The following is a 13,231-nucleotide window of genomic DNA, read 5'->3' as shown; positions in this document are numbered from 1 at the left end:
ACACTGAAAACATGTTCAGCAGTTAGCAGTCAGGATGGTGATGGGATTCTCCATACCTATCTACAAAGAACAGCTTCAAAGACTACATCTGTCCTCACTTGGGCAGTGAAGGATGCAAGGAGACTTAATTCCAGCATACAGCATCATCAACAGAAATGTAATCAACTTTTAGGAATTTCACCACAAAACCTGGTTACAGTTTCTGCAGTCACCTGCAAAACCATTGTTGCTTTCATCTCAACAAAACAGTAACATTCTGTGTGTTTCTGCTTCTTGGAATAGCCTGCCAGAGGAAATTGTAACCAATGCCTACTATATCCAGGTTCATAGTCACCTTGGACAAACATTCAGTTGGTATATAGATGCAATATCTTCTGTCTTTTGATATGACTTGCTGCACTTTTCTATTTTTCATTAAATAAAAGCTGATTGAGATGAGTGGATAGTCGAATGATGAATAATATTATGAGAGGATTGAAAGGAATGAATGGAATTTAAAAAATGTGATTACTTAAAAGGATGGCTTGACAAGTATTTGTCAGCATTAGACTTTTACATGAGCATGTTGTAGTCTCCAGAGAAGCAGTCTTGCAGCAATATATTCCACATTTTTGATTCTGTCATACTAATACAATAAAATATGGTAAGAGTGTTTCACAAGCATTTAGTTTAGAAACAATTCTAAGCATTAGAACCTAATAGCATTTCACAAACATTTTAGAAACAATAAAAAACAATTATAATTAAATGTAAACTCTACTCACCCCATTGAGTCTGGAAGATCCTGTGTCCTAAATTACTCTCCATATAATATGTAGACTAGGGAGAGAAAAAAAGACAAGTGTATATTACAGGCATTTGTATACAAACAAAAATGGCTTAAATGATATGTAATATAAGAAACTACTTCTAGAAGCAGCAGCACACCTGTATAGCATGTCAGGTGTGGGTATCACGGAAAGCAAGATAAAGAACTTGTGTTTGTAGCTGGATTTTCTTTAAATATGGCATAAATGTGCATATGAGCAACTGCTTTAAGAGAGATAAATTGGGGAGAATAGAGAATTTAGTGTTTGACAGTTGAGACAAAACATCGGAGCTGGGATTAGTTGGTGTGAATTACAATGCTTATGAAGAGGAGTTCTATCGGTTTTCCTTTCGGGATTACATAATAGAAAAAAAAAATATATAAAAGCTATAGAAAAATACAATTGATGAAACATAACATGTAAACTCACCTCATTAAAATCACCCACTCTAGGAATATGGTTTTTGCGAGTAATTCCTATAACTTGCCCACTGTTTGAAATTACAACTGGAAAAATATAAGAAACAAATTATATAGACATCGTCAGCTTTATTTATCCACAAACTATATCTGGCATTGCTTAGAGGTAAAAGAAAAATGAATTTGCTTATGAAAAATTTATAATCAAATTATTTTGCTAAATAGAATTTTTAAAAAAAGTTTTAGTAGTTGATGTTAATAGATTAATATTAAAAAACAAATAATGTGTAATTAATGTAGAAGTGAGAAACACACATGCTTGAAGTTTATATATATATATATATATATATATATATATATATATATATATGTTGAAAAAATTCAAGAGAGAGAACTGTATAATTGTACATTATAACTTTCTTTTAATTTGTTTATGTGAATAAGAGAATATGTCTCCACTTAGCTTTCTTAGACAGAATAATTATTTTCAGGGGAAAAATAAAGTGAAATAAAATATATTCATGCTAATAATATAGTAAAAGGAAAAAAATGTAAAAATAGGCTAGTCTGAATCAAGTATCAACATGCTAAACAGATTGCTTTTTTGGTCTGATTTTGAAAATCCGACAAGCTAACTTTACACTACGACCATCGATAATAGCTTTCTAATAAAAAAATAGTTATTTCACAATCTTCCAGAACTCAATTCTAGAAATGTTTTCATACATAATCTAGTATTATTATAAAAATGATGCTATAAAAATAAATTCATCTATTATATAAATCTCAAATGTCGTTTTGTTTGTGCATGTGTTTGTACATTTATGCATTTACATGCTTGCTAAAACCTTTCGTCAGCCGCATCGGACCAGGTCGAAATCAGTACCATCTGAAAGAGTGATGCCTCAGATAAATAATATGTGAAAATTAGAACAAAACATTAATTCTATCATGGTCAACTGGATCATTACTTGCAAAGGGGGAGTCACATTTCGCATCGTGATTTTCACAAGTCACACATGCGTAGCAAACTGAAAGTATGTTTAAAAGCGTTATTTTGCAGCGTCATCACATAAGTTGTTGTGGTCCAATGGTGGGCAAAAGCCTTTACTAGTAACTTTTTTCCCTTCTCTCATTCTTTCATGTTTCAGATTCGAGCCTACCTACCGTGGCCAATTTTTCTTTTTTTTCAGTCACACGGGCACTCACTGCTATTTTGATTGAAAGAAAAGTTGTTTTGATTCATTTATCTTTTTTTAGGGGGATGTTCCAATGCACGGGCTACAAAAAGTGGGAAAGTTGTCACCTACTTTTTTGGGGGTGTGATTCTTTTTTTTTGGGGGTTGCTCAATATACTTAGTATAGCAGATGTGTCCAATCCGAATTTCATGTCCACCTAAGCAATGCCAGGTATCCATGCTAGTCTATTATATAAATCTCAAAAGTCAGTTTGTTTGTGTGTTTGTGCATGTGTTCGTATGTTCACTAAAATCTTTCATCAGCTACATTGTACCGGGTTATAACCAGTACCATTTGAAAGAGCAATGCCTCGGATAAATAATGTGAAAATTAGGAAAAAATATTAATTCTGTAGTTGTCAACTGGACCATTTCTTGCAAGTCGGGGGGGGGTCACTTTTTGTGTTGCAATTTTTGCAAGTCACTCACATGTAGCAAACTGAAAGTATGTTTAAAAACGTTAGTTTGCAGCATCATGACGTCATAAGTCATCGTGGCCATGTTAGCTAGCGTGTTAGCTTTTTCCTCTTTCATGTTTAAAGTTCAAACCCAGCTGCCACGGCTCATTTTTTTTTTCCGGTTGCACAGGCTGCTGTTTTGATTGAAAGAAAAGTGTTTAGATTCATATATTTGTTTTCTTTTTAGGGGGTGGGATTCTCTTTGTATCCCTTCTGCTGAAATATCTGTTGGTGAGGTTGTTTTTTGGAGGGTATCGATAAAAGTGTCCAAATTGAACTTCGTGTCCAACCGAGCAATGCTGGGTATCGATGCTAGTCTATTAAATAATTCTCAAACGTGTGTGTGTGTGTGTGTTTGTATTTATGTCCGCTAAAAACTTTTGTAATCCACATCTTACAAGCATGCTGAAATAACGTTATTATTTAAACACTCATTCTTAACATGGAGAGGGCGCGTTATTTTAGTATTCTATACTTTGACCTAACAATTTCATTAAAAAAAAAAAAAAAAAGAAAAGATACTGTATGAAATTGAATTTAACTTAAGAATCCTATCTAAAAATGGCATTGTCTGTATTCCACATAAATACCAAAAATTGTAACATGTGGTTCAGTAATAGGATCAGATGTACACAAGGGTGCTCATTCATTCTAGAGCAATACTGAGTCTATCAACTACCATTTAACAAATATTTATTAGTTTTATTTTGTATTAAATGAAAATTTGAAGTATTTTTATACAGTAGATGCTAGTTCATGAAGAAACTGAAAGATTACAAACCACTGATCAAACAGGTTAACTTACCAGCAGTATTGGCCAGTGTATCACCATGCACCTCATCCCTTTCAAGGATTGGAGATATTATAACCATATTGTACTTCAAAGCCATCTAAAAAAGAAAAAAACTCCAAATTACTTTAAATTCCTCATAAGTTAACCAATAATTAGCTGGAGCTAGAAAAATAAAATTAATTCCAGAATGGGCCAAATTAATTCCCCAAACAAACACATAACTTCTCTATATCTCATTCCCTATCACAGATGGTTACGGTCCTGGATATGACCTAAAACTATATCCGATGGTGAGGCCCCACCTTGCGGGCCTTGGGGAGTATGGAGCCACCCTTTAATTGCCATTGCTCCTAGGTCCACTGACACAGAGTGGTAGTACCTGTTAGGGTCCCAACTATGGGTTAAATAGAATCGGACTTAAAAAAACAAATATACTCCATTAAAAATCGTTCCTCAAAATAACTAGATTCGGCATTAAATAATCTGAAAAAGGTTGATATGCCATAAAACATAAACAACCAACCACAGATGGTTACGTTTCCAACCCGTTTCCCAGACCAGCAAGAACAACACACATTACTTCTAGATCCGTTTCTGACCACAGTTCCCGATGACTGTAACTAATGCCCACAGCCCACTTGGGAACGCTGATCATGCAATGGTAATGGTCGAAATAGCCCTAAACTTTAGAGCCAAAACTGAAGAGCCACTGCTCAAAACAACAAGATATTATAAAAAGGCTGACTGGGAAGCCATCAGGGATCTCATCAGGGACACCCCATGGCAAAATATCTTTTCACTTCCTGCTGAACAGTGCGCAAATGAGACCACTGAATGGTTCAAGACAGCAATTGAAGCACATGTTCCCACACGGAAATTTTATAGCAAGCCCCACTCTTCTCAATGGTTTACTTCTACTTGTGCAGCTGCCATCGTGCAAAGGCAGCATGTGTTTAACTGACATAAGTCAAGTTCAAACAGGCAGAAGTATATAGAAGCCAGAAGTAACTGTAAGAAAGAAATAGCGACAGCTAAGAGAGAATTTACTGAAACCTCCAAAATATGCATCCCGGCTGTGCTATTAAAAAAAGTGCTCCGCCGAAGTAGCTCCAGTTCTCTCCAAACTGTACAACAAATGCCTAAATGAATCTTGCTTTCCTGCCTGCTGGAAAACTACTTCTGTAGTACCAGTTTTCAAGAATTCTGGCGAAAGAATTGACCCAGTAAATTATCACCCCATTAGCCTCCTCCCACTTTTCACCAAAATATTTGAGACCATAATTAACCAAGCTCTAGTCCATCACCTTACAGATGCTAAACTTCTGACTGACCAACAATATGGATTTATACAAGCCCGTTCCACAGCAGACATCCTAACTATAATCTCTGAACATATATACCAGTCACTGGACAAAGTGGGGGAGGGTAGAGCGGTAGCTCTAGATATATCCAAGGCTTTTGACAGGGTATGGCATGAAGGTCTTCTCATGCAAATCAGATCATATGGTATCACTGAAAGAATACATGACATAATTAAATCCTTCTTAGATAAGAGAAAAATCCAGGTTGTCCTCGATAGTCGTACATCTAAACAATATGATATAAATGCGGGAGTGCCTCAGAGGTCTATCCTGGGATCTCTGTTATTCCTAATATTCATAAATGACCTCCCTGACAAAATTGCCTGTGAGATGGGTATATATGCTGACGACATCACACTCTATAACAGACACAACAGGAAAACAAAGGAACACATATCTAAAGAAATGGCAGAAACACTAGAGGATGACCTCCGATCTGTAGTGGAATGGGGACAAAAATGGATGGTCACATTCAATGCTGCCAAGACTAAACTAGTTTCCTTCATTAATTACAAGAAACCTTTTCTACCACCAATAGCAAATGACTATCTGAAAGTACTCCTCAGCCTAATGCTCTCAGGAAACATGAGTTGGAACAATTACATTGAGAGTATTGCCAGGACTGCTGCGAAGAAGGTAAGTTCTCTCTACCGTGCTAGAAAGCTACTAACGCCCGAAAGTATCCTCTACCTCTATAAGGCCACCATACGCCTATGTATGGAGTATTGTTGTTATATTTGGGCTGGTGCATCTGCTACTAGTCTCTCGCTCCTAGACAAGCTCCAAAAGAGAGTTGCCAACATAATAGGTCCTGAACTGTCATCTGAGCTTCAGCCTCTGTCCCATCGACGAAATGTTGCATCCCTCTGCCTGTTCTACAAGTACTTTAACGGTGAATGCTCTGACGAACTGCAAGCACTTGTGCCCCCTCGACGTAAATACCCCCGACAAACCCAACAAGTAGCTAAATCCCACCCCTTCGCAGTAGAGATCCCTAGATGTAAGAAAGCCTTCTACTCCAGTAGTTTCTTCCCAGGACAGCTAGATTTTGGAATTCCCTTCCGGGTTCCTGCTTCCCCAACTGTACTGACATGCAGAAGTTCAAGTGCAACATGAACCGACATCTTGCTGCCCAACTCCCTACACAGTACCCCTGATACCTATGTCCCTGATAGTAGCCCCCTACAACAAAGTAGTAATGTGCCTTGTTTGGGGTGAAAATGTAATAAAAAAGTTTTTTTAAAATTAGTTATTCCACTACTTTTATCTTCTCTTACAAAAGATAAAAATCAAGATATGATGATACTAAACCTTACGTTTATAGTCCTTATTCCAAATTTGATCAAAGTCCATTACATGATTTTAATTCTAGAAAATGCCTACAAATTTAAAGATATTAAGAAATTCCAATTCAGTTAAGGGAATCTTACTTACTTGGCATCTAATTACTATGGATCAAATTTAATGCAAATCTGAAATATTTGAATTTTCAAGTGAGAGGAAGGTTATGCCCATATTATGACTCCTAAAAAACTTTAAATATTCCAAAAAAGCTGAAATTTGGAGAATATTTATTCATTGATGTCTAATACCTATAGTTAAAATTTCATAAAAATCAGAGGTATTTGAATTTTCATGAAGGGTTTCTTTTTTTTTTTTTTTTTTTTGTCTCCTTTGCATAAAAGTAAACTTAATATAGATACATTACCCACCCTTATGCATAGCAGTTATGTTACAAGATTTATAATGATCAGTTAATTAGTTAGGGAATAATCCTAAATGTAGAAATATATAAAAATATTTGCATACCTAACTTTATATAAATATAAATAGGTAGTTAAGTAATGTTGAACCTGGCCAGTACTAAATGAGTGATTATTTAGGTGTACCAGGTGGTGTATGTGCTCTCCACTTATCTCAGCATAGTTTCCAGTCATCAGGACTTTTCCTTGCCACTGGATTCAAGCAGTGCAGGTTCAGAAGAAACGTGGTTGATAATTGCGCAACCCTGGCTTTATAATTATATGTGCAACAATGCTTATAGGGGTTATCAGTAGTCTCTAAAGACTGAACGGAGGCCATGAATAAATAGCACAGCAACAAAGTAAATGTTTATACAAGCTTTTAAATTTAAATCTAATATTTATATTTTGACAAATGTTGAATAAAGTATACTTATAAAAAAAAAAAACAACCCCAAAAAATAAAAAAAAGAAACAATTGTTACAAGAGAAAAATAGTCGTTTGTTGAATTGCATTAGTGGTAAATGAACACACATGAACTCATTAGTAACTGTTACGATATATCTCAATCAAAATAATGAGTGTAAAATCATATGTGAGAAAAATTTGGTAGTTCAGAAATTTTTAATGAAAGCAAATAAAAACACTTTAACTTGTTTGTTATTTTTTCAATTTCTATTTCATAGACTAATGGTTCTCTAATTTTGTTAGATAATAGCATGCCAAGAAATATATTTGACTAGCAGGCTGTACGGTGTTGGCCAGATCATAATATAAGCTTAAATATATTTTAATTTATGCAAATTTTGTAGTAGTATATTAATAATAATAATAAAATAAAAGAAGAGTATAAGTAGGGGAGAAGAAGAAGAAGAAGAAGAAGAAGAAGAAGAAGAAGAACCAATTCTCTATTGTACCCAGTATAGAGTAGTAATTTCAAAAGTTTAAAAAAATATATATATGACTTTGGTGCCATCAGCTAGAATCGAAACTAAAACATAACTCTCCAGCATTATTTGTTATCATTTGAGCTAAGTGCATATGCATATCAAAACTTCAAAAATTAATAAAGTTAAATGTATATTTGCACATGTGTAGAAGATATACATTTAGTTCACTTACGCTTGCCAAATTCCAATTATATCAGTTTGAACTACTTAGCATTTTTTTACCAGCTTGAAAACCATATCAAATTTGTTCCACAAGTCAAAATCACCTATATATCAATTTAAAACAGACAAGGTCACTATATATGTATATATATATATATATATATATATACATACTAGCAGGCCACCTAGCCTTGCCTGGTCATAAAATATGTATGCAGATTTCGTATTTATTATAAAATTAATTCTCTATTGATTATTATATTGTACCCAGTACATATATATATATATATATAGTAATAATTTGAAAAGTAAAAAAAAAAAGTAAAAAAAATAAAAAATTATATGAATTGGGTGCCATCAGCTAGAATCGAAATTAAAACATTTGGCACTGTAGTCTTAGTTGTTACCGTTTGATCTATCGATAGATGGATAAGGAAGGTAAAAAATTAAGCAACTTCAAGCTATAAATGTATCTTTACGCATGTGCAAAATGTATCTTTACGCATGTGCAGAAGTAACAAGTTTAGTCAATTTACTCCTGCCAAGGTTAACTGGGTTTTTTTTTTTTTTCAATTTTGATCCCATAGCAGCTATTTTTGCTGGCTAAAAATCAAATCACAATTGTTCCACACGTCCAAGTTCCTTATATATTAAATGTTTCAAGACTGTAGACCAAAACTTCAGAAAGAAGAGTGGTAGGAACCATTCACAGACAAGGTCACTTATATATAATACATGTGTATGTGCTAGAACTTTTTCACCCTAAATGCTATGCTATTATGCACAACGTAGAAAATATGTATAAAAAGAATTAAGCATAATGAAACCAATCATCTAATAAGAAACCATAAAATTAATAAAAGTCTACTTTTCAAAGGAATATGCAGATTAGTTAACCATTATGAAGTCGCTAACATATCTATGACTGAGTATATTAAGTTTGTTTTAATAATTTATAAGTAGAAAAAGTAGGCTTTTAATATCAATGTAAGGAAAAAAACTCAACTTCATAGTTGTATAGATAAATTGAACCTTTTTATTTGGAACTATTAAATTTCGTTTGAGTTGGAAGTTGATATTTTTAATTTTTAGTTTTTATGTACTAAAAAAGAAATCCTGAAAATTACATGCTTATACCTTAACCAATTAACATCCATGGTTCTATTTTAAGACCAGAAAGATAATTAATTACATTTTAATAACTAGCAGGCCGCCTGGTATTGCCCGGTCGTAAAATATGCTTAAATATAATATTTTAATTAATGCAGATTTCATATTTATTATCATATTATATTGGACGCAATATATAGTGATGATTTAAAAAAAAAAAAAAAAAAAAAAAGACTTGTGCGCTACTACCGAGGATCGAAACCAAAGCGTTTAGCTTACGATTTACTTTTTCATTTGTCGTTAATCACTGTACTATGAAGACATGTTTGCTTCAAGGCTAAAAATTAAAACATGAACCAATAGTTATTACATTACACATGCATGTTCGTAATGCCGTCATTCGACCTTCACCAGGCAAATTCCATTTCTTTAATTTTCACTTTTGCGCCAATTTTCCCTGGCTAAAACCCAAATATAAAGTTTCACATGAGTTCAAATACTCTATATATCAAGTTTCATGTCTGTAGATCAAAAACTGACAGAGGAGTTTGATAGGCAAAAATTTTTAAACGTATATATATATATATATATATATACGCATACATAAATGTATATAGAAAAAGGTTTGTGTTTATTATAACTTTTTTATACAAATATTACACAAGTACAAATCATACAGAATATCTGTATGAATATAATTACATGTAATAGTTAACTGAATCATCCCATGAGAAAACACTACAATTTTTTTTCTTTGATAGGAGTACCCATTATTAATCATAAAATTTGGAAGGGCAAATTCTTGGAAGTGGTTCTGACTTGAGTAGGACTATGTCTTCCTTTGAAACTCAGACATCATGGCACTAGGTACTAAATAGGTTCTTAGTCTAGTCCTTCACATGTCTGTGTAAAAAGATTCCCAGAACACAAGCGCTTCACATTTCTGTTGTAAAAACACTACCTCAGTCATGGCATTAATCCTGCAATTAATTAAAATGAATGTTTAAAAGAATATGAAAATTAGCAAGATCTTTTGCAGATGAATGCAATTCCACAATCTATATATAAGAAAGTTGCATTTTCTTATTAAATAAATAGAAAAAAGGGTTTTTAGTATGAAAATCAATACATACAAAAAAAAAAATTTATAGGAGTATAGATATAGATATCTAGTTTTCAGAGATATTTGTAGATAGTCATAAAAATTAGAGTGTCTTTCAAATATTACACCTATCTACTATATACTGGCAACACTAGATTTTGAAAACAGATATCAGAGTGGAAGGATATGATCTATTATTCAGTCAAAATTGTTTTAGTAAGTCATCCTATTAAACAAGCCACATTTTTTATATGTACAAAGTCTAGGAACATTATGATCAAATCAAACGAGTCTGTCATTTTAGTTTTTATCCATTGGTTGTTATTATTGATTAAAACTGATCTACATTTTTTAATAATGTGGATTTCATCCCGGATTCAGCAAACTCTAGGTTGATGTTGAAAAATTCTTTAGATAGAGATAGATGGAAAGAAATCCATAATATCAAATTTTAAGAAGGTACATTTATTTTTATTTTTGATATTATTAAACTAAATTATTGTTTTGACAGCATTAACCTACTGGATTAATTCTAGTTTTTTTTTTGTTTGTTTGCTTGTTAATTCTAGAAAGGATTGTTTTACTAATTCTTCTTATCTCGCATTTGGTTAGATTAATTAAGTGAGTCCTAGAGTTATTGTTAAAATTACTTTTGTGGTCTTTTAATAAGATATAGGCCTCCTTAGGTTTTAACTTTGTCATTAATTTTTAGTCTATCAGTGATTTGCTTACTTTCAGCATTTATTATATCTATATAGTTGCATTCATTTGTATCTACTTTTTCATGTTTTCATCCATGCATATCTGAAGAACTCACCAACATCGCTCTAGAGTTTGTCAAGATATATATATAGACAAACTAAAAGATGAAATCCAATATAGAAGATCAATTTTAATCAATAATAATGATAATGGATAAAAACTAAAATGACAAACTCTTGATTTTGACCATGGTTGTCCTGGACTCTGCAGAAGGATTAGATCTTGGAGTTATTTATTGTATATACCCTCATAAATGTCTATTATATAAAGGAACTTTGTGCATGTGTGTGTGTACGAGTTTGTTTGGTTTGGACCCAAAAACAGCTAGGCCTATTTTTCTGTAAGTTCACATAAAGGTACTTGATGTGTCTGGTAGTGTTCTTAGATAGGTTTTGTATCAGAATGTCTTTGATAAGTATCGATAAGTGAAATAATCCAATGATAGAAGGAACAGGCGATTTTGACCGAAGTTAGCACCTTACACAGCCTAACATCACAACTGCATTTAAGAAGTTTTATTACCACACAAGCCGAAAGGTCCAACAAATAAAATCAACAATAGGTTCTTTTACATGACAGGAGTGTGATTGAAATTAACATTTCTGTTTAAAGCACAACTGCACCATGATATTTGACCTTTTCATTTTAAACTTAAATTCAAACAATTATCACCACACAACCAGTAAAGTAAAGCATTTGTTTTGGGGGTCTTGAGTCTGGCAAAATCTGAAACTCCAACTTTGCATCTCTATACATGCACAGACTCACAGTAGGTTTTTTGATATGACAGGGGGAATTTGAAATGAATGTATCATAAATTATTGATATTGTTTCAATTAACTTACATATGGCATGATCATCTTAACACACAGATTCTTGTTAAATCACTGAAGTCAAACAATGTTGAACCTAGCCAGTGCTAAATGAGTAACTATTTGCGAATACCATGTATGTATTTAGGTAAATGGGTATGAATAATACCTCAGTGAGATTAATACACACTCTCACCTTGCACAGTTACAGGTTAAACTTGGGCAAGGTATAGCACCTGTTAGTCTTCCTCTGATATTCTTGAAGATTACCATACAAGAGGTAGATGAATTTCCTCAGTTGTAATGAAGGCAATATATCTAGGGAGGAGAGAAAGGGGGGGGGGTCTCTGCTGAAAAATTAAACTGGGTAGAAAAGCCTGTTTGTCCTGCAGAGCAGTCTTCTAGCGATGGTGTCACAATGACAACACCTGTGTGAGACAGCCATCATTAAGCCAATGAATTTTGGACAGAAAATAAAATTACCTGCTGCATCAGTTTTGTTGTTGGTCCAGTATAAGGACATTCTGCAAATTCCGACCATGGATATCTTTCCCTGGTACAAAATGCAAATGGCATTGCTGAAATGAAAATAAAAATAATTTCATTCTTCATAAGAATTCTTGATATGATTGAACTTGCACTCCTCGCTCCATACAAAATAAAAAAATATGAATAACTAGTAGAACCAAATGAAAATTCCAGAATTTTCCTTATCAATCTGTATAATTTACTGCTAATAATAATAATAATAATATACCTTTTAAAATAATAAATATCTGCCAGGATCGATATTATTAAGAAAAATTACTTTCTTGTATCATAATTTTATGATACAAATCAATCCAACGGTGGCTTTGTTGCTGTCAGGCTGAGATCTGATTTCGTTCAGTCCATCCTCCCAGACTTTACCTTTTTCAGTCCATCCTCCCAGACTTTACCTTCTCTTTGAAAAGAGGTTAGTTTATTGTTTATCACTTGTAACATCCTTTCTGAGGAACACTGACAGAGCTGCTTAAACATTTTTTGTAAGCCAGACTGTGCTTATCTTAATGTGATGGTTTATCAAAACCACGTCTGACCTTATGTCTAATTTCCTGGCAAGAAGGTAAATAATACGACTTTCTTCTTTAAAAATAATTATCATTGTCAGCTAAATATTCTTTATATAAATAAAGAAACGAATATGTCTAATTACTGAAAAGTGTAGCAAATTAATTCTTTTCACGCAATATTTTTCTTTTATTGTTATTATAAAAATAATTACCAGCTAAATATTCTTCGAATCAGAAGTATTTTAATGAAATTTGCTTCAATGAACTTGTAGCACTTATGCCTCCTCTACGTAAATAAACTGGACTAACCCAACAAGCAGCAAAATCCCAGGCTTTTACTGTAGCGGTCCCTCAATGTCAGAGAGCCTCCTGATTTTAAAGTTTCTTCCCTCGGACTGCTAGACTTTAGAATTCCTTCCCTGTATCCTGCTTTCCCGACTGTACTAACATGCAGACGTTT

At 33.2% G+C, this 13,231-nt stretch overlaps 1 protein-coding gene across 1 annotated transcript in view; it reads right to left on the bottom strand.

The window, feature by feature from the left end:
* Positions 1 to 13,231, bottom strand: part of LOC145255477 (beta-ureidopropionase-like) — a 188,125-nt gene that overhangs the window by 158,458 nt on the left and 16,436 nt on the right. The window contains exons 4-7 of the mRNA XM_080113970.1: positions 12,203 to 12,297; positions 3,730 to 3,814; positions 1,239 to 1,315; positions 765 to 819 (exon numbers count right to left, since the gene is read on the bottom strand). Coding sequence (XP_079970096.1) covers positions 765 to 819; positions 1,239 to 1,315; positions 3,730 to 3,814; positions 12,203 to 12,297 — 312 coding nt within the window. The remainder of the gene's footprint in view (positions 1 to 764; positions 820 to 1,238; positions 1,316 to 3,729; positions 3,815 to 12,202; positions 12,298 to 13,231) is intronic.

Source organism: Euprymna scolopes, chromosome 1 (assembly GCF_053919585.1).
Source record: "Euprymna scolopes isolate OS-2025 chromosome 1, ASM5391958v1, whole genome shotgun sequence".
NCBI lineage: Eukaryota > Metazoa > Mollusca > Cephalopoda > Sepiida > Sepiolidae > Euprymna > Euprymna scolopes.
This window is presented reverse-complemented; position numbering and strand designations above follow the sequence as displayed.